The 27,265-nt window shown below is 38.8% G+C and overlaps 2 protein-coding genes across 2 annotated transcripts in view; one reads left to right on the top strand and one right to left on the bottom strand.

The window, feature by feature from the left end:
* VPS50 (VPS50 subunit of EARP/GARPII complex) overlaps positions 1 to 3,250 on the bottom strand; it is a 121,818-nt gene extending 118,568 nt beyond the window's left edge. Inside the window, exon 1 of the mRNA XM_081102352.1 lies at positions 3,080 to 3,250. Within this exon, the coding sequence (XP_080958478.1) occupies positions 3,080 to 3,112 (33 nt within the window). The 5' untranslated portion in view covers positions 3,113 to 3,250. The remainder of the gene's footprint in view (positions 1 to 3,079) is intronic.
* A 7,337-nt stretch (positions 3,251 to 10,587) lies between these two features.
* Positions 10,588 to 27,265, top strand: part of HEPACAM2 (HEPACAM family member 2) — a gene marked incomplete at both ends in the record, with an annotated part of 37,796 nt that continues 21,118 nt past the window's right edge. The window contains 3 exons of the mRNA XM_081102121.1: positions 10,588 to 10,666; positions 18,130 to 18,480; positions 24,393 to 24,677. Coding sequence (XP_080958247.1) covers positions 10,588 to 10,666; positions 18,130 to 18,480; positions 24,393 to 24,677 — 715 coding nt within the window. The remainder of the gene's footprint in view (positions 10,667 to 18,129; positions 18,481 to 24,392; positions 24,678 to 27,265) is intronic.

Genomic DNA, 27,265 nt, shown 5'->3' with positions numbered 1-27,265 from the left:
CATAGGCCAGAAAGATCTCTCTGAAGTATATGTAAAATTACAACCCTCCTCTGCTTGCTATTTCAATCAGAATAGAAGTTCTGAGTGAGGAGAAATGAAGGAGGAGACAAGGTCAGGATGAGGTTCTATGTGAACTGGATTCCTGCTCTCAGTTCTCTGACATCGTTCCTGCTACTTTTCTCCTCACTCTCAACTCCACCCACACTAGCCTCTGGCTGTTCCTGCCTCGGGGCCTCTGATTTCCTTCCTCCTGGAACGCTCCTTCCAGACGTGGTTTACTTCCTCACATCCTTCAGGTTTGGGCTCAGATGTGACCTTCTCAGGGAGGCCTTCCATAACACCCTTTCTAACATCATAAATGGACCAAATTGCCAACCACACCCAGGACTCCCTGTCCTCTTTCTCTCCAGAGCAGTTATCACCATGTCAGCCTTTGTCTGTTTTGCTCACTGCTGCATCCTCCAAACTCAGAACAGTGCCTGGCACGCAGCGCTCAATAAACATTTGCTGAGTGCACTCAACAGAGGCCAGCTTAATGGAGAAAGCTGAACAGCAGATCTGGTCTAAATAAAGAGATTTTTAAAAAGCCGCCTTTCCCACTCCGTCCCACACCAAGATCCTGGGAGAGCTGAAATGCCCAAAAGCCCAAGTTTCATAGATCTTAATTTCACATCTCTTCCCCTTAACAATGTTACTATCATGTTCTGTAGCTTCACAAAAAAGAGACAGTTTTATGTATATTTATTTGTAATATTAATCTATTTAATCCAATAATGAACAGTGCTAAGTAAAATCCCCAGTGTAACTCTAGGTAGCATCCTACTTCTTTATACCTCATAGGTTCATGAACTGGGTATTAATAATGATCAAATATGTGGAACCCAAGCATTAAACATACATAATTAGGGCGACTTTAAAATTCTAATTTTACCTCACTTTTTACATAGGAGAGTTGTAGCTTTTCATGTGTGTTCTCTAGGTTGTTTTTGTTTGTTTGTTTGTTTTTGTTTTCCATGCTAGGAACAGATTCCATCTGGTCATGTCTAAGAAGCAACTACATTTCAGAGTCACAAACTTATTATTACTGATACCTGGACTTTCATATTTTCTCTCCCCCTTATTATTACAAAATATGGTTAAAAAAACAATAAAAAACAGTTGATGTACAACAACGTTGACTACACTTAACTGTATAGCAAGCAACATGAGAGAGCAGAGAACTTAGCTGATGCACAAAAACCCAAATTTAGCATTTCAAGGCAGTTTAGGAGTATTAGTAATATAATGTATGAAAGTGTGTATCCTGGCCAGTTTGGTTCAATGGATGGAGCATCGGCCCTTAGACTGAAGGGTCGAGGTTTGTTTGATTCTGGTCACGGGCATGTACCTTGGTTGGAGGCTCCATCCCCATGTTAATGTTTCTCTCTCTGCCTCTCCCCCTCCTTTTCACTCTCTCTAAAAATCAATGAAAAAATCTCCTCATGTGAGGATTGACAACAAAATAAAGGAAAGAAAGTGTGTATTGTTTTAAAAACTTGCCAAAGTCATCTGAAATCGTCTACTGTTTAAATTACTACAACAGCCTGCTTCCAGTTCTCCTGCTTTCCCACCAACAGTACAGTGCAGCCACTTCATCAAACACCTCCTTGATAAGGCCCAGGAAGCTGAATAACTCCTTTATTTATCTCTTTACGTTTATCATGTCATGTAAACATCACCACCAAGCTAACCCCATGAGGTACACATTATAATTCCAATTTTAAAGATGTGGAAACAGATGATCCAAAAAGTTGGGTGACTTGCTCAAGGTCACACAGCTACTACAGAATGGAGCAGGACCTGAGCTTATTCTCAAGTAATAAATGGTATGAAGCATAATCCCAGTACTCAACAAATGTGAAGGACTGACAAAGTCATTACCTGCTCACTTAAATCTTTTGTTACTCATAGAACTTTTTTATTTTCTGCTTATGACATTAACAATATTATTTGACAGGAGTAACCACGTAGGATTCATGTACTGTTTGCCAGAAATCTACACATTGCAACCTGTTTAGATGTCTTTCAAATTCTAAATCCTCAAATGAGAATTTAATCTGGACTTTGTATTCTTTTTTTATTCAACAACAACAACAACAACAAAAAAACTCACACAAGAGCCTTTCAATAAATAATTATCCTCCACATTCTCCAGAGTTCTCAAAACCACATTGATTGAAACCTCTAATCTGAATTATCCTTCTCTCATATTAAAATAATAAAGAATGGCCAGTTCTAGTGAAACATTAGAGTTGAAATAAGTAAAGCTAACTAAAACCAAGCCATGGTCAATAAGAAAGGGAAATTTCTCCCACTACTTGCTTGAAGGAAGCTGAGGCATTATTAGAAAGTCCCCAACCTTTATGAGATGGGATAGAAAACAGCCAGTTTTAATTCATGAATTATCATTATGGCAAAAAATGACTATTATTTTGCCAGGACAATGATGAAAAGTAGGGCACTTCACAAAGAATGTTCACATACGTTAGCTTACTGATGACCCTCATAACAGAACCGTGAGAGGGAATTAACAAAAAAAAAAAAATCATCCTCGTTTCCAGAAACGTAAACTACAAGATTTGGGGACTTGCCAAAAGTCATAAAGCTACCAATTCCGGTCATCGGATTACCCGCCGTTTTCACTCTTCCCAGGTTATCTCTATTGCACAGACCTCACCCCCCAAACGGACCACCGGCTCCAAGACGACAGCCAGCGTGGCCGGGGCACCTGGAGGGCAGCTGGGGCTGTCAGCGGGGAAAATGGTTTTTAGGGGGAGAAGGAGACAGAGGTAGCACCGATTCCTTCATTGACTTCTTTTTAAAAAAATGATTCTGGGAGACGCCGCTATCCGCTCGAGCAGGGCTGTCATCTGGGGGGGCTCAGGTGAGTTTTTCAGGGTGTGCACCGGCTTCCGGTACCCCAGACACCTGCCACCACCTATAACTTAGGTCTCCACACGCCGCGGCCCAGACACAGAACATCTCAGCCCCTCTCTCATCGGAGGTGAAGGAGGCCTTGGCTCCAGCCTCCGCGACTTACCTGTCGGGTCATAAGAGATTTGATTTTCTGCATGTCGAAATCGGGAGAGAGGTACCTGCCGCAAAGAGCTAACAAATCACTCCAAACCACCGGACGGCTGGCCCCGGCAGAGGGAAGCCATAGTGGGTGGTCACGTGAAGCCGCCGAGCTTTCCTTTCGCTGGGCATGCTGGGAATTGTAGTCTTCCGCCTGCCCCGCACTCTCAATAGGGGGCGAGGACAGTCCAGGTACCACGTGTCCCAGGAAGCAAAACAGCCGGCGCTTCCGATTAACCCAGCAAATCTCCCTTCCAGCGACCCTGGCGCTAGCGGGTGTTTATAGAGGTGCTTGCTTTCGGTAGCTCTGCTCGGGCGAGGCGAAAACCTCACTCACAGGTGACCAGGCAGAACAGACATTGAGAAGTCGTGTATAAACCAGGCTTGCAGATGCCTCCAGGCGTGCCACCTGCTCTAGAGGGGCGGGCTCGGAGAACGTGAGACTGGCCCAAAGCTGCAGGAACTCACTCCAAGAGGTGACCGGAGAACCTGGGACTCCCCAGGTGGCGCTGGGCTTGGCAGGGAAAGGAAAGGTGTGGTCCAAGTTGTTCAGGCGGCTGGCCAAGGTTAGGACTGTCAGTCCTAAGCCTTGCAACAAGCCCTAAACTAAAAGATTTAACCCCCACTTCTCCTTTTACTACCAGCATAGTATAAGACAAGTCAAGAAGGAAAATATAACAATAACAAGTATAAATGTCACTTTAAAGTCCTCTTGTCAACTTTTAGCAGTTGAGTTAAATTGGGGAAAGTGATAGGGAAGTTGTTGGAGGCTTAATTGAAGAAAAAACTTTCCAATTATGAGAATACCAGAAAAAAAAAAGCGACCCAGCACTAACAATTACTAAAAACTAACAGTTATTGAAAGCTTTGTACATGTTAAGAACTCTGCTAATAGTTTTACATGTATTATCTGATTTGTCCACACAAGCATCCAATGGGGTTGGTAACTGTTATCCCCATTTTGAAGATGAGTTCAATGAAACATGGAGAAATGAAGTAACTTATCTACTATTACTGCAGATGTGCCTGCAGAAACTGAAGGTCTGGTTAGCCAGATGTTTTAAGTAAAGGTTTTATGGATAGGGTTGTAGAGTGAGTTTTAAAGTATGTGTGGCCAAAAAAGGGGCCACATACTAAACCTGACAAGCTCGGGGGAGGCCTGCATGGCAGGCCCCACAAACTCAGAGACTGAAAGTAACTACATGGGATTGTCTGGACATAAAAAATCCTAATTAAAAATAGATCATGGCCCCGTGGCTCCTTGACAAAGGTCAATCTTTACCTTAACTGAGGCTATTGTCCTTCTGCATCTAAGATAACATACCTTTGGAATGTCAGAATAAACTCCTTTTCCAGACCCCTCAGGGCACACCCATCACACCAGAGCATCAGACCACAGAACCCATCATGTCTTTGTGCTTTAAACATTGTTAACTATCCTGTACCCACCAATGTAAAGAAATATGTGTCTCTCCATGTTACTATTAATCTATTCTCAGAGATTTCACTGATTTGCTTTCTCCCATCCCTGTAATCTGCCACAAATGGATTTCATAGAACCTCACTTAGGAGACATCTCCTTCTTTGATTCTAATGTATAAAATAAGCTGTAAAACTGCCATCCTTCGAAGCATTTTCTCAATTCTTTGAGATTTTGTCTCCTGGCAATTGTCATCAGCTTGGCTCAAATAAACTCCTAAAAATTCTCTATAGGTTTTGATGTTTCTTACCTGGACACATGGTACCAATGATTTTTTTAAAATATATTTTATTGACTTTTTTATAGAGAGGAAGGGAGATGGATAGAGAGTTAGAAACATCGATGAGAGAGAAACATCGATCAGCTGCCTCCTGCACACTCCCTACTGGGGATGTGCCCACAACCAAGGTACATGCCCTTGACCAGAATCGAACCTGGGACCCTTGAGTCCTCAGGCTGACACTCTATCCACTGAGACAAACCAGTTAGGGCTATTTTTTATTTCATTTATTTATATTTAGTGTTTATTAGGGGGGCAAACCAGACCCATGATTTCAAAACTATTTCTTTTTTTTTTTTTCATCCATTTTATTTTATTTTGTCATGTGCTCACAACGTCTCCTCTCCCTTCCCTGGCAGGTCACAGATAAATTAAAAATAAAATCTAGCCCTGACCAGTTTGGCTCAGTGGATAGAGCGTTGCCAGCAAACTGAAGGGTTCCAGGTTCAATTCCGGTCAAGGGCATGTACCTTGGTTGCGGGCACATCCCCAGTACGGGGTGTGCAGGAGGCAGCTGATCGATGTTTCTCTCTCATCGATGTTTCTAACTCTCTATCCATCTCCCTTCCTCTCTATAAAAAAGTCAATAAAATATATTTTAAAAAAATAAATACATAAAAATAAAATCTACAAGGAAAATAATTTATAAAAGCACTCCCAGGCTCATGCCTTCTATCCCTACTGCTCAATTAATGTGTTACCCCTCCCCCAAAGTGGGGAGAACCAGCATTTCCCCCATTCAACTCCTGCTAGTTCAGATTGTACCCCAGAACCAGACAAGGAGGGGGAGGGGCAGCAGTAAAAACTATTTCTTAAGACAACTAAAAAACGTTAAAGTGTGACACACAAATGAAAAATATTAGGTAAACAACAGTATGAATTGGTAATCAGTTATGGCAGAAATAATAAAAGTAGTTTGGAAATGACTGACGGTTGGGAACACTAATATAATCAACTCTGAAAATGTATTATTTGACCTCTCAGAGTCTTGTCTGATTAGTTTTTACTAATGAAGTAATTACTTGATCTAGGGTTTTGTAAGGATAAAGACGAGGCAAGTAAATGCAATTTATAAATTGTAAAGCACCTTACAAGTATGAGATATTAGAGTCATAATTCTGCCTGGTTCTCTGCTCCAACAGAATCACCCTGTTCTGAAAAATTCCTTTTGAAATGTTTTGTTTATCTATATCCTCTCTGACTGTTATTGCTAACCCATATAAAAAATTTCCAGTCATTTTAGGGTAGTGCTAGTTTCTTTGTTTTGTTTTGTTGTTTTTTTTTTACCTGCTCTAATCTTAATTGTCAGACAGTTCTCAGTGTGTGAAACTCTAAGATTTAGAAGTTCCTGAAAACATAAAAAGAAACAGAAATTGCTCATCATATTAGCATATAAACTAAAACTCAGTTTATAAACATTTGTTGATTGTTGGGAACCAGGCAGAAGGATACAAAGCATTTTAATAAGATACAGTTGTGTCCTCAAGGAGATTATGATTTTGTTGAAAAAGAATACGTTAGGGGTGATCCAAATCCAATAGTTTTCAAGCCTGAATGTTTATATTCACCTGAGAAGTGTGCTGTTGTTCTTGTTATTGATCTCTTTTGGATTCTGTGTTTTAAAAAGTCAGTGATAGGCAGCCAGCTCTCATCTTTCAAATCCATTCTTTATGAGATGGGAAAATTTATCCACATGAGCTGTTGAGGGCACACATTTTATTAGAGATTGATCCAGGACTAGAATGCAGATCTACACCCAGATCCAAATAAAAAAAAAGTTTTTTAATTCAGTGTGGGGTTTTTTCTCCCCATAAGTCAAATTTGGAGAAATGAGTATTTTCTGTATCTGATCTTGAAAAGGCAATAAAGCTTTTAAGACCTTGTTTTACTCTAATACTGCACATTTCATTTCTTATAAATTAAAAAGAAGTAAATAACTTAGGCTTCTGAAAGTTCAAAGGTTGTGACTGTAATATTGAAAAAAATGTAAAGTAAATCAGTGCTGCTATCTAAATTATATTTTCTAATTCAACATACCCTAACACTATAGAAAATAATTAAGTTATACATAATGCATTCTAACGACAAAAAAACAAACAAAACTACAGCCTTAAAGAGCATTATTTAAAAGGTGAAGCATGTTATTTCATTTCCACTTTTCAAATATATGTATGACTTATTTAGGACTCGCACACTTGCCTAAAGGCTGTTTAGTGGTAAGCTAGAGCATAGTAGTGGGAAGTATGGATGGCCTGCCAACAAGTCTCACGGAAAGCTTGCTGGATGATAGTCATTTTTTAAAGAAGTGCTCACCCCATTTTTACAGATTGGAACATCAAGTCTAAGAGCTAATTGGATCTGACTTGGGACAATAGCATTAGCAGTAAAATAGGATAAGGATATATTTATGATGGTCCAAATGGGAGGAGCCTCTAGAACAGTGGCTCTCAACCTTCCTAATGCTGCGACCCTTTAATACAGTTCCTAATGTTGTGGTGACCCCCAATTTCATTGTTACAAATTGAACATAATTAAAGCATAGTGATTAATCACAAAAACAATATGTAATTATATATGTGTTTTCCGATGGTCTTAGGCGACCCCCAAAGGGGTCACGACCCACAGGTTGAGAACCGCTGCTTTAGAAGCTTAAATTAAAGCTGAGATCTTGGTTTGATTAAGAAGATACATTTCTAGCCCTAACTGGTTTGGCTCAGTGGATATAGAGTCAGCCTGCGGACTCAAGGGTCCCAGGTTTGATTCCAGTCAAGGGCATGCACCTTGGTTGTGGGCACATCCCCAGTAGGGGGTGTGCAGGAGGCACCTGATCAATGTTTCTCTCTCATCGATGTTTCTAGCTGTCTATCCCTCTCCCTTCCTCTCTGTAAAAAATCAATAAGATATAACCTGGAGAGGGACCCAGGAAGGAAGACATTGCTGCAGAGTTATCAGTATACCTAGGATTCTGGGAGGCAGCATTGTAGACATACTAGTAACTATAGAGAAGTGAGCACCAGCACAGGCATGGGCAGGTGTGATGGCCTCCTCTAGCAGCCAGCTCTTCCTGTAAACTGTAATCTTTCCTAGGATCTAGTTATAAGACAGTGCTTCCTTTTTCCCAGTTCTTCCTAGTCCCCACTGTTCTACATTAACCTGGTCATTTCACTACCTCTCCCTCCCAGTTGTTCCCATTGCAGAATATTCATATGCTACTAGTAAATAAAGAATGTGGCTGTTTGGAATGAATGTAGCAGACTGTTTGCTTTATAAAGCAAAACCAGACTTACAATTGATTAAAATCTTCCCATTAAACACCTTCTCTCCCCCCCAGCCCTTTTCTCTCTCTCTTACACACACACACACACACACACACACACACACACACACACACCAGTGACTTCTTGCATTGCTTGAAATGTAATCATCATGAATACTGATTATTTTAGATTCATCAGTTTTTTCATTGTAAATGCACATATAACTAAGATCAATAAACAGGCTCCTGAATAGAATGGTAGAGCAGCGCTCCCCAGTGGGTTACAAGTGAAATGTGAGATATTGGTGGTGGGACATTTCTTATAAAACACTTTAACCCATTTTTAACAATCATGTAGGAATTTACAACAGTTGAAATGATTTATATGTTAACATTACCTGTAAGGCTTCCTGTGTAAACATCCTGAATTCAGAAATTACTCCTGCTGCTAGAGGGCGCTCTGTCATAGTTACACCAGCAGCACTTTATGAGTTGTGTCATACAGGTATTGTTATTTTTTAATATTTGCTATGATGTGGAAGATCACAACTATGATTAATTTTGGCATTTATTTGACAATTATTTATTGGTAATATTATTTATAATTTATGTACATAGCCTCTGTTACCCTCTATGTCAGAAAAGAACGGATATTTTTAAATATAACCCAAAAGAAACAAACAAACAAACACAGTAAATATTAATCCTTTAAATCAAGTAAATTTAACATTAGGAAAAACTCACTACATTGTCTTTATTTTTCTCATTTTTGTAGGACCGAAGAATTTCATCCTGAGCCAGCACTGGGTTTGAAACTGCAAAGAGCTTATTTAACAAAGGCAATTGCAGATTAATACTGATTTAAAAGATATGAGGTATAGTCCATGTGAAATCTATATAACTTCCATTTTGTATTTTATTCAATCCAATATTAAAATTTATATACGTTTCTTAAGCATGAACTGAGAATCAGAAGACATGGGCTAAAGAGCATTTGGAACAACTTAACAAAAATACTAGTTAAGCACTATGCTAGGTGCTAAGGATTCATAAATAAATAAGACTGATCTGTATTAGAGGGAAAATAAACATGCCATAAAATTAATTGAGGTTAAGGAGATACGTGCTGCAATAGCCATGTACAAGCACAGAGAAAGCTGTGGTACAGAAGTTACCTGGGGTGGGGGGGAGCTCTTGTCATTTTTCCGAAGCATGGAAAGATCACAAAGTGACCTCCAAAGAGGCTTCTGGTTTCCAACAGGCACTCCCTTTCTTTGCCTATAGGAGCACTTCTGGAAGAGTTGGGAGCCTTAATGCAAAAAGTGTTTCCAAACTTGAATTCCAAAATAACTCTCATTTATTTTAACCTTTAATTATGCTTGAGGAATATTCTTCCTTTCCTATTATTATCTCTGAACATCTTCAGCGAGCTTTTATTGTTCACAAATGTATTGTGAAAAATAATTTATGCAAGGAATTGTGCTCCATTTGATGTACATTTGGTTATATACTTTTTATTTTATATAGTGGAAGGCTTGGACTAGAGCTTTCTTGCAAGAAATGAAATGAAATGAGGGTTAACTTAGAACTTAGTAAATTAAGCGGAAATGTTCAGACTGCCTGCTGCCATGGCAGTGACGAGGCCAGGCTGAAAAGCTGGGGCCCAGACACCACAGCGGTGGTCAGACCTCCGGACCATTGGTTCACTTCCTCTCTGCTTCTGCGGTGAAAATGTGGCCTCAGATATTATCTGTTGGCATAGGCTTTTTTTTTTTTTCATTATAACTATACCAGCCCATAATCCAGTGTTACTTGGAAACACACCTGTGGTTTGTTTTAAAAATAACATGAATCCATAGGTTCAACAAAATCATAGCAGAAATGTGTAATAGGAAATACTACATAGAAAAATACATTTCTAAAGACATTTCAGGTGCCCCATTTTGATTCTTTGGTATAACTTCTACATGTTATTTAGTGACTTCATGATGATTTATGACTGTTAGCAGGTCTGTGAAATACTTCAATTTTCATAGAAAATTTTTAATTTCAAAATAATAGCATAGTTTTACATGATAGGAAAGCAGCTTTTTGTTTTTCAGGCTATTTCACAACATGCTCTCATTATGAAAGCATACTGTTTTTCAATAAAGTCACCAAAAAGGGTGTTTTCCTTCATGTGATTATTAATAACTAAGGATAATTTATCAAATATATTGACAATTACTGATAATTGCTAAGAAGCTGTTCTGAAAGTCATAAGCCAGTATTCTTGCAGAACATATAACAGGTGTTCCCACTCCCTGTGTCCTTTGTATACACATTCATTCTGTATTCAAATCACAGAAGCAAGAGGCAGGATAGGGTCTGTTACCTCACTGCTAATTTCCCTAGCAAATAAACCAGCAGCTGCTGGCCCATGAACCAAGTGGCCACTAGGAACAGGGCACCGTATACATGGGGCAGGATGCTTTCATGGAGCCCTTCAGCAGTACCGTTGGGGTCTTTCAGTGCAAAATATACCTCCTTCTCTTAGGTAAGCCACTGCATGATTTGTGTTTTAGCTGTGTGTGGTTTTTTTAAATTGTGGGTTTGAGGTAAATATTTGTTTTAGGCTGTAGATTTTTTAGATAATTGAAGAACAGCTCAGAACCTCTTAAACAATAACACACTTTGTTTCTACAAGGAATCAGGAACGTATAATAGAAATAAGGTTCAATCAATAGATGGTTATTGTTTCTTAGAACAATACTTATTGTCACTAGCACTCATTAAGAAAGTTAAGATTCTAAAAACCTAATGAATTTCTTTTTCTTTTAGAGAGTTTACATATACATTTCATTTTGGCAAATACTCTTATAGGCCATGAATTTGTGACTGCTTATAGTGAAACTCAAAAACAATTTATGATAATTTTTTTTGCTGTTCTTCTTCTAGATAATGTGTCAAACCATTAGCTTTACTTCATTTTAAATTACCTATCTTATGAAATATGGAAAAAGATAAGGTTCAAACTGACAAAAAATACTTTATACGCAGTACGGAGAAGTATGTTTTAAATAGTATTTTTCCAAAAGGCCTTGAACCTTTCTTTTTGCTCAGTGGCTATTCCTATTAACTTTTTTTTTCTGTACCTGAATATTTTTCCTCAGTTTCTTTATCCTTAGAGTTTAAAAGAATCTTTCACCAAAATTCCCACTGTTTGTCATCATTATTTTCATAAGATGTTCTCTTTTTCATTCTTCCTATTTATCAGTTTTAGAAGTCAAGGTTAGTTCCTTGTTTACATTCAACAGATAGGAATTTTTAAAAAGATGGTTATTTCTTTTATGTTAAGAACAATTTAGCTAAATGAGCAATTTAAGTTTTAGCCTTCTTCAATTGTTCAGAGCCTTGTTTTCACTGGTATATTTCATTATAGTTTTCATTGTAAATAATATTGTTATTTAAACTTGTACCTAATGATGTATATAGCCCACATACTTGAAATATACAGTTTGAGTTTTCCTTAGTTGTGACTTTTCTGGGTGTGTATGTTTCTAATTCAAACCTATATTGATTTTTAGCTTTTTTAATTTTAAAAAAATCAAACAGTTGACATAACTGGCTTTTTATCTTTGTGCATTTTTGTGTGATTTGAAAGTATCCTGTGTGTCAGTGCCCCACTTATTTTTAATTTTACAACAACGGGACTGTGGTCATTTTACAACTAATGCTTTTGTTAGTGGCTTGCAGAAGAACTTGGAGACATTTCACTTGAGGAATTCAACTAAAATAAATTAAGATATACTTTCGAGAAGTAGCAAGTTCATAGGTAGTTATAGCAATTATTATCCCGTAAGACTTTCTTACACAAATTTACTTTTTTCCATTAGTAGTATGTTGTAAAGACCATAGGTAATGTGAGACTCTGTTTTTGGAATACTGAATTATCTGTTTTTTTTCCTTTAAAAAAAAAAACACCACTTAAAAATTGGAAGCCCAAAATGTAGTTTGTAAAGTCTACTCAAAGTAAAACTTTATAATTCCTATTTTCTCTAAATACGCAGGAGTTTATTTTCAGTCAACAATAGTTGTGTTATGCTTGCTAATATCATACATGATAATGGGGAAGTAAATGCCAACTATTTTGAGCTACAGCTAGAGGTCACTTTGTGAAAGTTTGATGTTTATATTCAACACAGTGAAACTGGCCTAGGGCGTCTTTTGTTTCTGGAATATAGATAAATTTTACAATGACTTGAGGTGTTCCTTAACACTGTACATTCTAGTGCTACACTATTTAAAGGAGTCTCTACTGGGGAAATTATTGCTATAATTTTTATTTCAGATTATTAATGGTATTAGCAATGTTTCTCCAATTTACTATGCCCTATATGCAAAAAGTGTAAGAGTTTTCCTTTTCTGTACTCAAAAAGTATTAGTTAATCTAATAATAAAATGAATTTTAAGTCAAGATATTTGGAATATCAAAAGCAAATTAAAATTTCATCAATTTTATGTCATTCATTTTTTTGAAGTTTATTTGTTCACACAAAGGTTGACTTTCTCTAAAATCAATAGTTTTAGTTCTTTAGGTTTTCTCATACAACTAGAAAAGAACACTTGAAAAATACTCAAAATGAAGCTAATTCTTTTAAAGTTAATATACTGCTAATTGACAGCATGAATTCATCACATCTGTAGTGGGAAATACAAGGGAGTATGTAGTCCTAAAATGTAGGGGAAGCATTCAATTATTTGTTTATTTCCCAAAGTTCACTACAAGTAAGGACTGCATCATATCAATAGATTCATGTCTTTCCTGCAAAATGAAAATATTTTAGATAACTGAAAAATTATGTTCCTTGATGACACTCTTAAAACTTGCTAAATATAATTTATCTGGTAAAAAATGGTGTGGGCAATCTAAGGAAACAGCTATTGTCACAGCTGTGCTTTCTCTCACTGTCATACATATACTTGGAAAAAATTCAAACGACATGACTTCATATCATTTGATGTGATAAGCATAGAATATATGCACACATATTAATGACAGATTATTTAAGGTATTATTATGTGATGCAGTTTCTAAAATGGTCCAAAGAACTAGGCCACCCTCCTTAAACAATATTGTCCATATAAATTATTTAATATAAAAAAATAAGTGCCATATAAATGATTTTCTGCTAATGTAGTTTCATTTTTACCTGGGCTGCAATATTCATATTTAATATTTTATTAAACAGGATTTGCTTCCCCTAACTCTAGCCACAGACTCTCTAATCAGTCTTTTAATACTTAAAATTCAAGTTTCTGGTACAGGATCTAAAATTCACCAACCTTTCTGTTCTAGTCCAGCTGCCTATAAAGTGTTGCCCGAACATTTTCAGAATATTACAACCTCAGTTAATCGTTTCCAACTTCAACCCTCCCAACGCCCCCCCCCACCCCCCCACACACACAGACACACACACACACAAGTAGATAAGGAAGGCTTTCTTATCCTTTTCAGAAAAAGGGAACAAGGACTTTTGCAATGACTTCCCCAAACGACAAGAACAGACTGGCCAGATTGCATTCAAGCCATCTAGGTCTACATTTCAGTATGACACTGGTTTCTAGGTTGAGCTGTGAAATGTATTAAAGGGACCAACATATCAATAACCAAACTGCTCACTAACAGAGGGAACTACTGAGTTTTATGTTGGTGGCCGCACAGCCTTCCCAGTGCATTCTGAAGGCAATGATGTGGGTTCCCACCATTCCCCTTGATTCCTCGGTAATAAACACAGAATCACAACTTTATTAAAGTATATCCAGGGATTGGCAATGTATTAAGTGGACTAACACCTGAGACTCAATACTTCAAAATACTTGGTGCCCCTGAGAAATTAAATACAGACCTTCACCTTCAAATGTAGGGTACCTGCTACCCCGAGAAAAGCACCTCAGAAGGTCAATAACATAAACAAGAGTAAGAGAAGCCTTAGGCTTCATCTAATACTACCCCCTTTTTGCACAGGAGAAACCTGAAGTTGAGAATAAGAAAGATTTATTAAAGTCATTTCACTGACAAATCCTCATTTTTATCCCAAGTGTGTGTCCTTTACTAAGACCTCACACTCAGTGGATTTTTAACTTTATCAAAGTATCAAATACAGTAATCTCTCTTCAAATTTAGAGAATAGGTTCCTGAAATCCCTTATATCGAGGCAATTAGCAGGTGATGGATTTAGGACTACATGGTGAAAGTGGGATAAGGGAGTCTAAGATGAGGAGTGAATGATGAAACCATAAATATTTTTATGTGCACTCCAGCAAAACAGAAGACAGAACCACCCAATAAAAATGGTGGAAATTGCATCTTACCTAAGATAACAATAATGGCTACTAAAAAGCTAGTTTTTATTTATTGTTTATTGCTTACCAGGAGCTCCCTCTCACCAATTTCAATGAAAGGCATGTAGACGCATGTTGTTTTGTGCAGATGACACATATACCAAAATGATTTTTTAAAATATTTTTACTGATTTCAGAGAGGAAGGGAGAGGGAGAGAAAGATGGAAATTCCATATTAATGATGAGAAAGGATTGTTGATGGCTGTCTCCTGCACACCCCCTACTGGGATTGAGCCTGCAACCGGGGTATGTGCCCTGACAGGGAATCAAACTGTGATCTCCTGGTTCAAAGGTTGACACTAAACCACTGAGCCATGCCAGCTGGACACCAAAATGAATTTTTTCCTGTACTGCCCCCCATCCAAATTCCTGGGGGACATTGACTTCAAGAGCCTTGTTCCTCTCTGTCAGCCTCTGCTTCACATATCTCAGGCATCACTGGTTTCAAGTCTTAGATTTACTCTCTCATCTTCCTTTTCCTTTCTTATGATTTCCTTGCAGAAACCATTACTCCTTCCTTGCAATCCACTTTGCTTCCTCTTCAGAATTTCCAGCTACCAGTTCCTTCTTTTCCTAATGATTCAAATTGGAAACAACTACAAATTTAACGTTCTTGCACTTTCCAGAAAAGAAAACAGAAGCAAATCCTCATACCTTTGTAACCCTTTTGTTATGGACCAAATCACTAAAACAAATGTGCAGGTACAGCCCATCATGAGGAAAAAAAATTTATAAGTCAACCACAAATATACACAGAGCCCAAGGAGACTGTAAGACACATGTTTATTTTTCCCATAGAGTCACCTAACTTTCAGTCCCTATAGTCAGTTTCAATTGAGCACCTAAGAGTTCCTTCTCCCTCTAACCTCCTCTGATCTTCCTCTTTCTCCTCCTGAGTTTTTTGCTCTAACTTCCCTGCATGCCCCAGGGTATTACTTTCTGCTACTAGGTGGCCAAAGATGAAAACCATGGAAATCTTTGCCCCCACCTGTACCCTGGGAGGGAGAGAAATTTACTGTCGGTAGAGCTTGATACCTCCTAGAAGCAGGCCTACATCTTTCACTTTCTCCAAAGAACTCATTGTGTAACTGACCTTTATACCTTCCCTTCCTAATATTGATGGCTTTTCATAACAAGACTCAGAGAAAGCTTTAAGATCCCCTTCCTAGTAGGGATGAAAAGGGGAAGCAATCAAAGAAGATAAACATTTTGTATATAAGGAAATTGAAATTGTGAAACCTGATTTAATGTATAATTTTGAATTAACAGGTAGCCCAGCACTATACAGTTTCTTGAAAGGATGCCCTGTAAACCTTAACCCTTTCCCTTACAAGTCACTACCCGCCTGAGGCAGCCAAAAACAATGGCCAGTGTCACAAAGTATGTTAAGCTAAAGTTAATATCTTGACCTAAATTATGTTTCAGTTCCTGAGCTCTAAGGTGGAACCCCCCCTCCCCCACCTAACCCCCCCGCCCCGTTCCTTTTCCATAAAACCAGACAGAGAGATTCCAGAGCAGACCTCAGAGCTGTCCTTAAGATCTGAAGAAATGATTTATTATCAATCAGCTCCCAATACCACCCTGAACCTCTAACCCACAGTGTCTTGTGATTTCTGCTCTGTATAATCTGTAACCTATATTCCATTGGGGAGTTCCAGTTTTTGAGCATTAACTTCCTGTTCTGCATGGTGCCATTCATAATCAACTAGCCAATCTTCTTTCTCAGTGTTTAGTGTTTAGCTGTGCTAACACCAACTGGACAAACTCTTTTCAATAGCAATTGTAAGATATTTATTTGTGCCCAAATTCCCATCTCTTCTCACCTCAGATTTTATTCCATCATTACCCATATGTATTCTGCTTCATCAAGATTTCTCTTTCTAGTGCATCGTTCCTATAGCTACAAAGATGCTGTTCAGCATCCATCCTGAGAAAAATAGAAGAAAAGTTTTTCTGCTCCCTTTCACGGCAAAGCTCCCCAGAAGTATTGTCTTTACTCACTGTCTCCAATTTCCTTTCCTTTTTTTCTCTTACTGTTCAAAATACTTCATATTTAAGTTCCTCCATTCCCTCCTTCACTATTTCAAATGTGCCATATTGCTACTTTTAAAAATGAAGACTTTGAACCAACGAGATTTTAATTAAGACTTCAGCGACATGGTAGCCTAAACTAAGGAAGACTCTCTTCTCAATTGCAAATACATAGAAATGCTAAATAAAACAGTGCATCATGACACAAGGTAAAGATGGGGAAATCTCTAACTACCCCAAACTAGAAAGCAACCTGCAGACATAGAAGTACATGGGCCAAACAACCCAGGCAAATAGGGCAGGAGCCAGAGCTATGCACCTGGCAGAGCTCCATGCCCCCAAAGTCCTCCAGGGCCATCCTTCCCTCTTAAACCCACTTTAATCCAGCTTTCGTGCCTAGTATAGCCTTTCAGTATTCCCTCTTGGATGTCTAATGGGCATCTAAAATGAACATGTCCAAAACTGAACCCTGATCTTCCCCTAGAAAAGCTGTTCTCCTCACAGTCTTCCCATGATAACTTTATTACTTGTCCATTAATAAACAACTCCACTCTTCCAATTGATCAGGTCAACAACCTTGGAGTTATTCTTGACTCTTCTTGGTTTCTTATATCCCACCCCCAATGTGTCATCAAATTAGCACCACCAGCCTTTTATCACAGTATCTTTTACTATTACTCTGGTCTACAGCACAATCATCTCTTGCCTACTTTACTGTAATCACCTCCTGAGTGGTCTCCTACTCCTTCTCTTGCCCACACTTGTCTATTCTCACAGCAGCTGAAATGCGCCCAAAAAACAAAAACAAAAAGATCATCTCTCTCTCTCTGTTCACAAAATTCTAGTTGCATCCCTATCTCAGAGAATAATTGCCTAAGTGTTTTCCATGACCCTAAAACTTGGCCTGATCTGGCCTTGACCACCTTGCTGACCTCATGTTTTACCACACGCTCTTCCTCCTCCTCCTTCTCCTCTGTGCTCCATCTACTCCTGCCTCTTGCTGTTTCTCAAGCACACCAGCCAGATTCCTGCCTCTGGGCAAGAATAACTCATCATGACTGATAATGATTTAATGGCATTCTCCTTGGGGTATTTGCATCTGGCAAGGCTTTGGCTAAAAGGAAAAACTTCCAATAATGGACTACGAAGCCATTTTAGAAGATTTTGGAGGAAGATTTTTGGGAGGAAGTAGTTTCTCGAATCACATAGTTTGATTAGGATCTATGACTCAGACATTAATATAGTCACAATTTTAAAATTTTTAAAAGTTTCATGGACTTTAGAACTAATAATCTTACCCAGTTCTCCTTTTCCCATTATTCTTTAACAGTCATAGATAGTAACTTCTGCTTTTCCGTAAAGAAGTCATGTAATCAACACAGTTTTGGGGTGGAGTTTTTCAAATGCAGAAGGTTTCAGAGACAAATATTTACCTCTCCAGGAAACCGGTACCAGAATAGTCAGTGGCTAGAAGCTGCTCTTCTTTGAAAGAAATTATCATCTAATCTGGTTCTCTCTGCACTGCCTCTTTAGATTGCGAAATGTGGCTCAGAGTCTTTACTGCTTTCCTCTCCTTTGTCACAGGCGCTTGCTCGGGGCTGAAGGTGGTGGTGCCATCATACACTGTCCATGGTATCAGGGGTCAGGCCCTCTACCTCCCTGTACACTATGGATTCCACACTCCGGCATCAGACATCCAGATCATATGGCTGTTTGAGAGACACCACACGATGCCCAAATACTTACTGGGCTCTGTGAACAAGTCTGTGGTTCCCGACTTGGAATACCAACACAAGTTCACCATGATGCCACCCAATGCATCTCTGCTCATCAACCCACTGCAGTTCACCGATGAAGGCAATTACATTGTGAAGGTCAACATTCAAGGAAATGGAACTCTCTCAGCTAGTCAGAAGATACAAGTCACTGTTGATGGTGAGTCCACTATAAATGCTATGGGCAGCTGGGAAGTTAGCCATGACTCAGTTTAGACTACCTGGGCTTTAGGTACTGGCTCTCCAATTTTGGGCAAATTAATTAACCCACAAAGCCTCACAGTGTGAATGGCATTATCTACCTCATGAGGTTTTCTGAGGATTAAATCAGAGGGGAATGTGAAGGATATTCAGTGCCCAGCTAAAGGTAATCAAGCAATAAGTAGAACTTTTTTGTTTGCCTAGAAACTATCAAGTATAAAGTAATGAGATGGAGAATATTTTATTTTCTCAGTGCAGAATGCACCATGGGAAGATCTCTAATTTTGTCACATGGAGGTGTTTGTTTTTTTAAAATATATTTTATTGATTTTTTACAGAGAGGAAGGGAGAGGGACAGAGAGTTAGAAACATCAATGAGAGAGAAACATCGATCAGCTGCCTCCTGCACACCCCCTCCTGGGGATGTGCCCCCAACCAAGGTACATGCCCTTGACCGGAATCGAACCAGGGACCCTTCAGTCCACAGGCCGACGCTCTATCCACTGAGCCAAACCAGTCAGGGCACATGGAGGTTTTCATTTTGACACACTGGGTGGGGGAGGATGAGACCTGTTCAAGGACCAGACTAAAGAAACAATGGACGTTGTGGGAAATGTCTTCTGAGGGAGAGTGGGGTCAGCTAACGATCAGACAGTTGTTTTCCTTAGTGAGGTATTTAAATGGCACACCTTAACTATACTATGCCCAAAGGCCAACTTCTCATTTTCCCCTCTAAACCCATTTTTTGACAATATTTCTCCTAAATTTTCATAAGTACCAACTCCATTCCATCAATTGCTTAGGACAAAACCTTGCCATTACCATTGACCTCCCCACCCCCCCTTTTTCTCATGTCCCACATCCAGCCCATGAGTTAATCCTGTCAGTTTCACCTTCAAAATATACAGAGATTTCCATCGCTTCTCACCACCCCCACTACTGCCCCACTCCACCCCACCATCAGCTCTGCCTAGGCCCTAGACTACCCTAGTAGCCTGATACCTAGCCTTCGTTTCTACTCCTGCCTCCTGTAGCTTAACATCCTCCCACATCCTTCTATCTCACTCAGAATAAAAGTTAAAGTACTAACAATGGCCTACAAGGGCCACCATGATTTCCCCATCATAGCCAATAGCTATGCGATTCCATTCCCTACCTCACTTTTCCAGTCTGCTGTGGCTACTCTGGTCAACTTGTTCCCCCTAGAACAGGACCTTTGTACTTGCTGTTCCCTCTACCTAGACTGCTTTTCTCCTAGATAATAATATGATTCTCTTTCCTATTTCCTTTAAGTCTCAGCCAAAACCGGGGGGGGGGGGGGGGGAGAGGTCTTTCAAGGCACTTATTTCCACTCAACCTATTATATATTTTTACTAATTTAGTATTTATCTTCCCCTCATAGAATAAAAGGTACATGGGAGCAGGCACTTTGTATTATTTTCTGCTTTGTCCTCAGTGCCTAAACCTGTTGCTGCGCATTAGTAGGTACTCAGTGTATATTTGTGGAGTAAATGAGTGGAGATCAAATTTGCGGGGCAGCAAATACACAGGTTGTGGAAGCAGATGCCTAGAGAGTAAATTTGGGGAACAAAAGGGAGAAAAATCTAAAGGAAATTTTTCATGAAATTCTGTGTAGTATCCTATCTATCCCCAAAACTTTTAGTAGAACATCCATTACTTGTTAATGTGTAGTAAAATTGGATCTGTTTAGAGAAATGCAACCAAACAGCCTTAATAAGGGTTTAGGGGCCTACGCAAAAAGTATTCTCAGGAGATTTCCACATCTGAGTTACACTATTTAGGCAAATATGTGATTACAATACTAATGTCTATTCTAATGATTGATTCTCTCCATATGAGATCTTTGACATGTTATCTATTTGACTTATCTCATACCATGTATATTTCCACACAGACATATATGAAACATGCACTTTTTAATGTAATAAGTGTACACAATTAATTTTTCTTTTCTAATCATAATAATGCAAACAAAGCTATTCCAAATCCTTTGTTTTTGCCAGAAAAGATAAAGGATTAAATTAAAGGGACAAGCCAGTTGATTTTACCCATCTTGAGAAAGGCTGGAGACTATGGAACTCCTCAGTTGCCCTGCAGGCTGCCCTTTCAACTCCCCTTCTCCTTATCTTTCATATTTTCCTATCTCCTCTGGACTGAAGGCTTGAATCTGTTTGTTCCGTAATAAGCATTTTCCAGTGTAGGAAATTGTATGAGTCAAGGCAGATTTACTTAAGATACATCAACCTGGTTAAAAGCTTGATAGGAAATTGAAATCTTAATGTTGGAGTCAATCATCTGTCACTTCTATATCATCTCACTCTCTCTGTGTCCTGTAGTCATACACAGGAGATTATTAAACCCATATCTCTCCAAAATGCTGCAGAGAAATTCTGTCAGATTTAAAGCCCTCTTCATTTTGCCACTGACTGCTATGTAACTCTGGGCTAGTCACCGTCCTTTATCAAACCAAGTCAAGCACCTCAAAAATTAATGAAGGTTGCTAAAAATGATTGTAGATATTGATGTAATTTCCACCTTTATCCAACAATTTTAGAGTTAAAACTCAGAGAAGAAATATATACTCATTCCGCCCAGCCAGTGTGGCTCAATGGTTGAGCATCAACCTATGAACCAGGAGGTTGCCATTTGATCCCTGGTCAGGGCACATGCCCAGGTTGTGAGCTCAATCACCATTGAGGGGCATGCAGGAGGCAGCAGATCAATGATTCTCCCTCATCATTGGTGTTTCTCTCTCTCTCTCTCTCTCTCTCTCTCTCTCTCTCTCTCTCTCTCTCTCCCCCCCTCCCCTCTCCCCCTTCCCCCCCTTCCTCTCTGAAATCAATAAAAATATATATATATTTTTTTAATATTCTTTTTTTTTCCTATAATTTTTTTTTATTATTATTATTAGTTAAGGAATTACAAATGTGTCCTCATCCCCCCCTTTAACCCCCAACCTCCCCCCCCCACACAAACTCATGCTCCCATCCCCCCGTTGTCCATGTCCATTGGTTTGGCTTATATACATGTATACAAGTCCTTCTGTTGATCTCTTCCCCTTACCCCCGCCCTCCCCTACTTTCCTTCTGGGGATTGATAGCCTGATCGCTGTTTCTCAGTCTTTGGGTCTGTCCTTTTTCATCAGTCTATGTTGTTCTCTATAATCCACAAATGAGTGAGATCATGTGGTATTTATCTTTCTCTGACTGGCTTATTTCACTTAGCATAATGCTCTCCAGTTCCATCCATGCTGTTGCAAAAGGCAAGAGTTCCTTTTTTTTTACCGCAGCATAGTATTCCATTGTGTATATGTACCACAGTTTTCTAATCCACTCATCTGCTGATGGGCACTTAGGCTGTTTCCAAATCTTAGCTATGGTGAATTGTGCTGCTATGAACATAGGGGTGCATATATCCTTTCTAATTGGCGTTTCTGGTTTCTTGGGATATATTCCTAGGAGTGTGATCACAGGGTCAAATGGGAGTTCCATTTTTAGTCTTCTGAGGTAGCTCCATACTGTTCTCCACAGTGGCTGCACCAGTCTGCATTCCCACCAGCAGTGCAGAAGGGTTCCTTTTTCTCCACATCCTCTCCAACACTTGTTGTTTGTTGATTTGTTGATGATAGCCATTCTGACAGGTGTGAGATGGTAACGCATTGTCGTTTTGATTTGCATCTCTCGTATAATTAGTGACTTTGAGCAGGTTTTCATATGTCTTTCTGCCTTCTGTATGTCCTCTTTCGAAAAGTGTCTATCTAGGTCTGTTGCCCATTTTTTTATTGGATTGTTTATCTTCCTTTTGTTAAGTTTCATGAGATCCCTGTATATGTTGGAAATTAAACCCTTATCGGTGGTATCATTGGTAAATATGTTCTCCCATGTAGTGGGTCTTCTTGTTGTTTTTTTGATGGTTTCCTTTGCTGTGCAAAAGCTTTTTATTTTGATGTAGTCCCATTTGTTTATTTTCTCTTTAGTTTCCATTGCCCTAGGAGCATTATCAGAGAAGAAATTTCTTCGGCATATGTTTGCAATTTCGCTGCCTGTGGATTCCTCTAGTATTTTTATGGTTTCCCGTCTTACGTTTAAATCTTTTATCCATTTTGAGTTTATTTTTGTGTATGGTGTGAGTTGGTGATCTAGTTTCATCCTTTTGCATGTATCTGTCCAATTTTCCCAACACCATTTATTGAAAAGACTGTCTTGACTCCATTGTATGCTCTTGCCTCCTTTGTCGAATATTAATTGGGCATAGTGGATTGGGTCGATTTCTGGGGTCTCTATTCTATTCCATTGATCTATATGTCTGTTCTTGTGCCAGTACCAAGCTGTTTTAAGAACAGTGGCTTTGTAATACAGTTTGATATCTGGTATTGAGATCCCACCTACTTTGTGTTTTCTCAGGATTGCTGCAGCTATTCGGGGTCTTTTTTTATTCCAGATGAATTTTTGGAACGTTTGTTCTAGATTTGTGAAATATGCCGTTGGCAATTTAATGGGGATTGCATTGAATCTATAAATTGCTTTGGGTAGTATGGACATTTTGATGATGTTGATTCTACCAATCCATGAACACGGTATATTCTTCCATCTGTTTATGTCTTCCTCTATCTCTTTTTTCAGTGTCCTGTAGTTTTCAGCATATAAGTCTTTTACCTCCTTAGTTAAGTTTATTCCTAGGTATTTTAATTTTTTTTGGTGCAATGGTAAATGGGATTGCTTCTGTAGTTTCACTTTCTGTAAGTTCATTATTGGTGTAAAGAAATGCCATGGATTTCTTAGCATTAATTTTGTATCCTGCTACATTGCCGAATTCATTTATTAAGTCTAATAATTTTTTGATGGAGTCTTTAGGGTTCTGTATGTACAGTATCATGTCATCTGCAAATAAGGACAGTTTCACTTCTTCTTTTCCAATCTGGATGCCTTTTATTTCTTCTTCGTGACTGATCGCAATGGCTAGTACTTCCAGTACTATGTTGAACAGGAGTGGTGAGAGGGGGCATCCCTGTCTTGTTCCTGTTTTTAGGGGAAATGGTTTTAGTTTTTGCCCATTGATTATACTCATTTTTAGAAATTTACTCATTTGTTAGATATCACATTACTACAATGTACTGGGCTCATGACATAAAACTGTTTTCCTGTATCTCAAAGTTCCAATAGAAATCTCTACTGAGATTTTGTCTTTTACATCCCTAATTTGATATAATCCCAGTATCCTATTTTCAGATTGAGTCAGTTTTGAAATGTAGGTACTGCTTTGTTAGAGTGACAAATGTAATGTTGCAAAACCAAATGCACAGCAACTAAAACATACAATTAGTTCACTTACATAAAAGGAAAAGTAATGGGTACAGATATGATTTTCTAAAGCTTTCCCTCAGTTCCCCACAAGTATAATATATATGAGCTTTATATTATGCAAATAGTAGAAATTTGGATTCACCACATCCATCCCACCAGCTGTCCTTGGGATTTAGGGCAAGTCAAGAGAGAGGGTTAAGCATGTTTTGTCTGTGAGAGTATATTTTCACATTGTCAGCAAGCACAAAACAGGAAAGAGGGCCCCTGGTGTTCTCCACCACTAACTTCCATTAGCTATAAAGGTTCTCATTAGGAAATCCTTGACAAGTAAGTCCCAGAATGTGATTATTTATCTGCTATGAATTATATTTTTATATTTTATTGTTTTGCATTTTTAGTCTCTTCCTGAATTATCGCCTGAACTGTTTACATTTACAAAGTGTAAAACTGTAGAATCATTTACCTGAGATTTAATATGTGAGAGACCTCATAGATTTTTGTTAAAATGTCATGGTGGTAAAAATCATTTCTCTTTTTGATATTGCAGACCTTGTCACAAAACCCATGGTACAGATTCAGCCTTCCTCTGGGGCTGTGGAGTACGTAGGGAACATGACACTGACATGCCTGGTGGAAGAAGGTACCCGGCTGGCTTACCAGTGGCTAAAAAATGGGAGACCTGTCCATACGAGCTCCACCAACTCCTTTTCTCCCCAAAACAACATTCTTCATATTGCTCCAGTGACCAAAGAAGACATTGGGAATTACAGTTGCCTGGTGAAGAATCCTGTCAGTGAGATGGAAAGTGACACCATTATGCCCACCATATATTGTAAGTTTAAAACAAAATCATAACTTTTCTTCTGGGAAGTTGTCACAAGGGTGGTCACAGAGACTATCAATACCAAATGCCATTTGATTTTTATAGTGCAGCTATAATCACACTTCCTAGGCACTGTCTTATCATGAAATATATTTGCTTGCACAACCCTATTTCTTGAAGTTCAAGTTGAGATACTGGCCAAGGGCCTTTCTGGATACATTTTGTGACTTAGTGCATTGTGTGACCTTATTTCCAGTGGAAAGTAGGAACCTCAATTTCAAGAACCCAGAACTATGCAGAAGGCACTAAGTTATTCATCCCCAAGGAGGGTAAGTTGGTCATCTTAAACTAGGAGAGAGATGTGCTGTGCAACTGACCAAAGGAAAGAATAATGTGCCCAGGCTGTTCTCCTCCCGCCCGCCCCACCCCCTCACCCCCCATTTCCTCAGCTCCATGCTGAGAGTCAGGGTATTGGGAGGATCGTAGAGAAGACAGTTATTCCTCAGTAAGGTATTCAGTTTCCCAGGGAACAGCAATTAGTTCAGATTTCAATTTTCTTTGGTCCTTTTTGTTTCTGTTGTTGTTTAATCTCATGTACAGAGTTAAGTTAATCAAACTCTTCAGTTCATGTCATAACATCATCACCAACCCAAACACGATTCCTCTCTTTATTATATTTTAAACCCAGTCCTCTCTACTCCAGAGCACCACCTCTAGCATGTTTAATATCACATGGTAATGTTAGCTTTGCACAGAGCTTCTCAACCTCCACACCAGTGACATTTTGGGCGGAACAACTTCATTGTTATGAGATGTTTATAGGATGTTTAACAGCATCCCTGGCTTCTACCCACTACATACCAGTAGCAACACCCTCCAGTTGGGACAACTAAAAATATCTCTGGACATTGTGGTATGTTCCCTAGAGTGGGAGAGGGGGTAAATCTCCCCTAGTTGAAAACCAATGGCCTATCCCACCGGGAAGTCGTCTTTTTTAAAAAAAAAAAAATATTTTTTATTGATTTTTTACAGTGAGGAAGGGAGAGGGATACAGAGTTAGAAACATCCATGAGAGAGAAACATCCATCAGCTGCCTCCTGCACACCCCCTATGGGGGATGTGCCCACAGCCAAGGTACATGCCCTTGACCGGAATCGAACCTGGGACTCTTCAGTCCACAGGCTGACGCTCTGAGCAAAACTGGTCAGGGCCCCGGAAGTCTTCTTATCAGATACCATATAGCTCAGAGCACAGCTAGGACAGCAGCGTGAACAGGAACAGCGAGCCAAGGAAGACTTCTCACCCTGTGGCCTGAGGATGGAGGGTTCGGCTGGTGGAACCATAAGGGTAGAATTAAGCCTGGTAAACTCAGAATTCAGTGAGTTTAATGATGAGCCAGTTCCTTCTATCAAAAACAGAAGAAATTTTATTATTAAAGAGTGCCAAAGACAGAAATTATAGTTTTTCACAGAGAAATACCAAAACACCACTCACTGCAAGCAAATTATATAAGATCTGTTTCAATCATTAGTTGTGATAATATCAATAACAATGGTACTATTTTTACTGTATAGCTGAACTTTTAGCTTTATTTTTAGTTTTACATAAACTTATATTCTGATAACATTGTGAAAAAACTGTGCTAAGAAACAGATTCATAGAGAAAATATAAACTGTGACTATAATATGCACAACTAGCATTGAATTGGAGTGAAAAATTTGGTACCGTCTATTTTTTTGGTACTGTCTATTTACTATGTGGTCACATTCTTGACTGAATAAGGCTATTCTGATATGAATTAAAACTTCCATTCAACTTCAAGTACTACAGACCTAAGCTTCAAGTTACTTAAGCAGAAGTAAGGAATGTGAGCAAACTGAATCAAATCTAGGGCTAGGTAGACACATCCTTACATTATTCTTTATTGTTTGGTCTAAATGGTTTGCATTCTCATAGAAAAGGTACAAAATGCAAAACAAGATATTAAACCAACCAGATTTTATCTACTGAATATCAATCCCAAGGAACCATCATCATTCAGTGCAGTGACAGACAACAGGAAGTGAGATCCTGTTGGAGCATTCCCTGTTAACCATAGGAAACCTGATCATGATTTGTTTTGATCACATGCTCTAATTAACATCACGCCATTTGGAGAGTCAGTGGATAGTACAGTGGTTTTGGGCCTCAGCTGTGAATTCAGACCGCCTGGGTTAAAGACCTGGTTCTGTCCCTTTCTGTGCACCAGTTTCCTCATCTTATCTACACTCTCCCCAATGTAAGAGGGATGGAGGATTAAGTGAAATTTTATGTATAAAGAAGTCAGCGAGAGGCACCTAGGAAGAACTCAATAATGTAAGCTCTTTTTTTCCCTTTGAGACACAATTATGCCGACATAATTGGCAACATGGCAGCAAGAAGTTATGGAAAGCCTGGGTAATTCAGAAAACACCTACAAAGAAAAAACCGAAAGAATACCTTTAGGAGAAATTTTTTCTTCCCTAAACATTACCATTTTTTAAATTAACATATTTTGTTTTTCTATATGAAAATATTTTCTTTGCATTAATTATTTCTTACATTTATCTCTCATTTA

Source organism: Myotis nattereri, assembly GCF_964212035.1.
Source record: "Myotis nattereri genome assembly, chromosome: 11".
Taxonomy (NCBI): Eukaryota; Metazoa; Chordata; class Mammalia; order Chiroptera; family Vespertilionidae; genus Myotis; species Myotis nattereri.
Note: the sequence above shows the minus strand (reverse complement) of the source record. Positions and strands in the feature narration are given on the sequence as shown.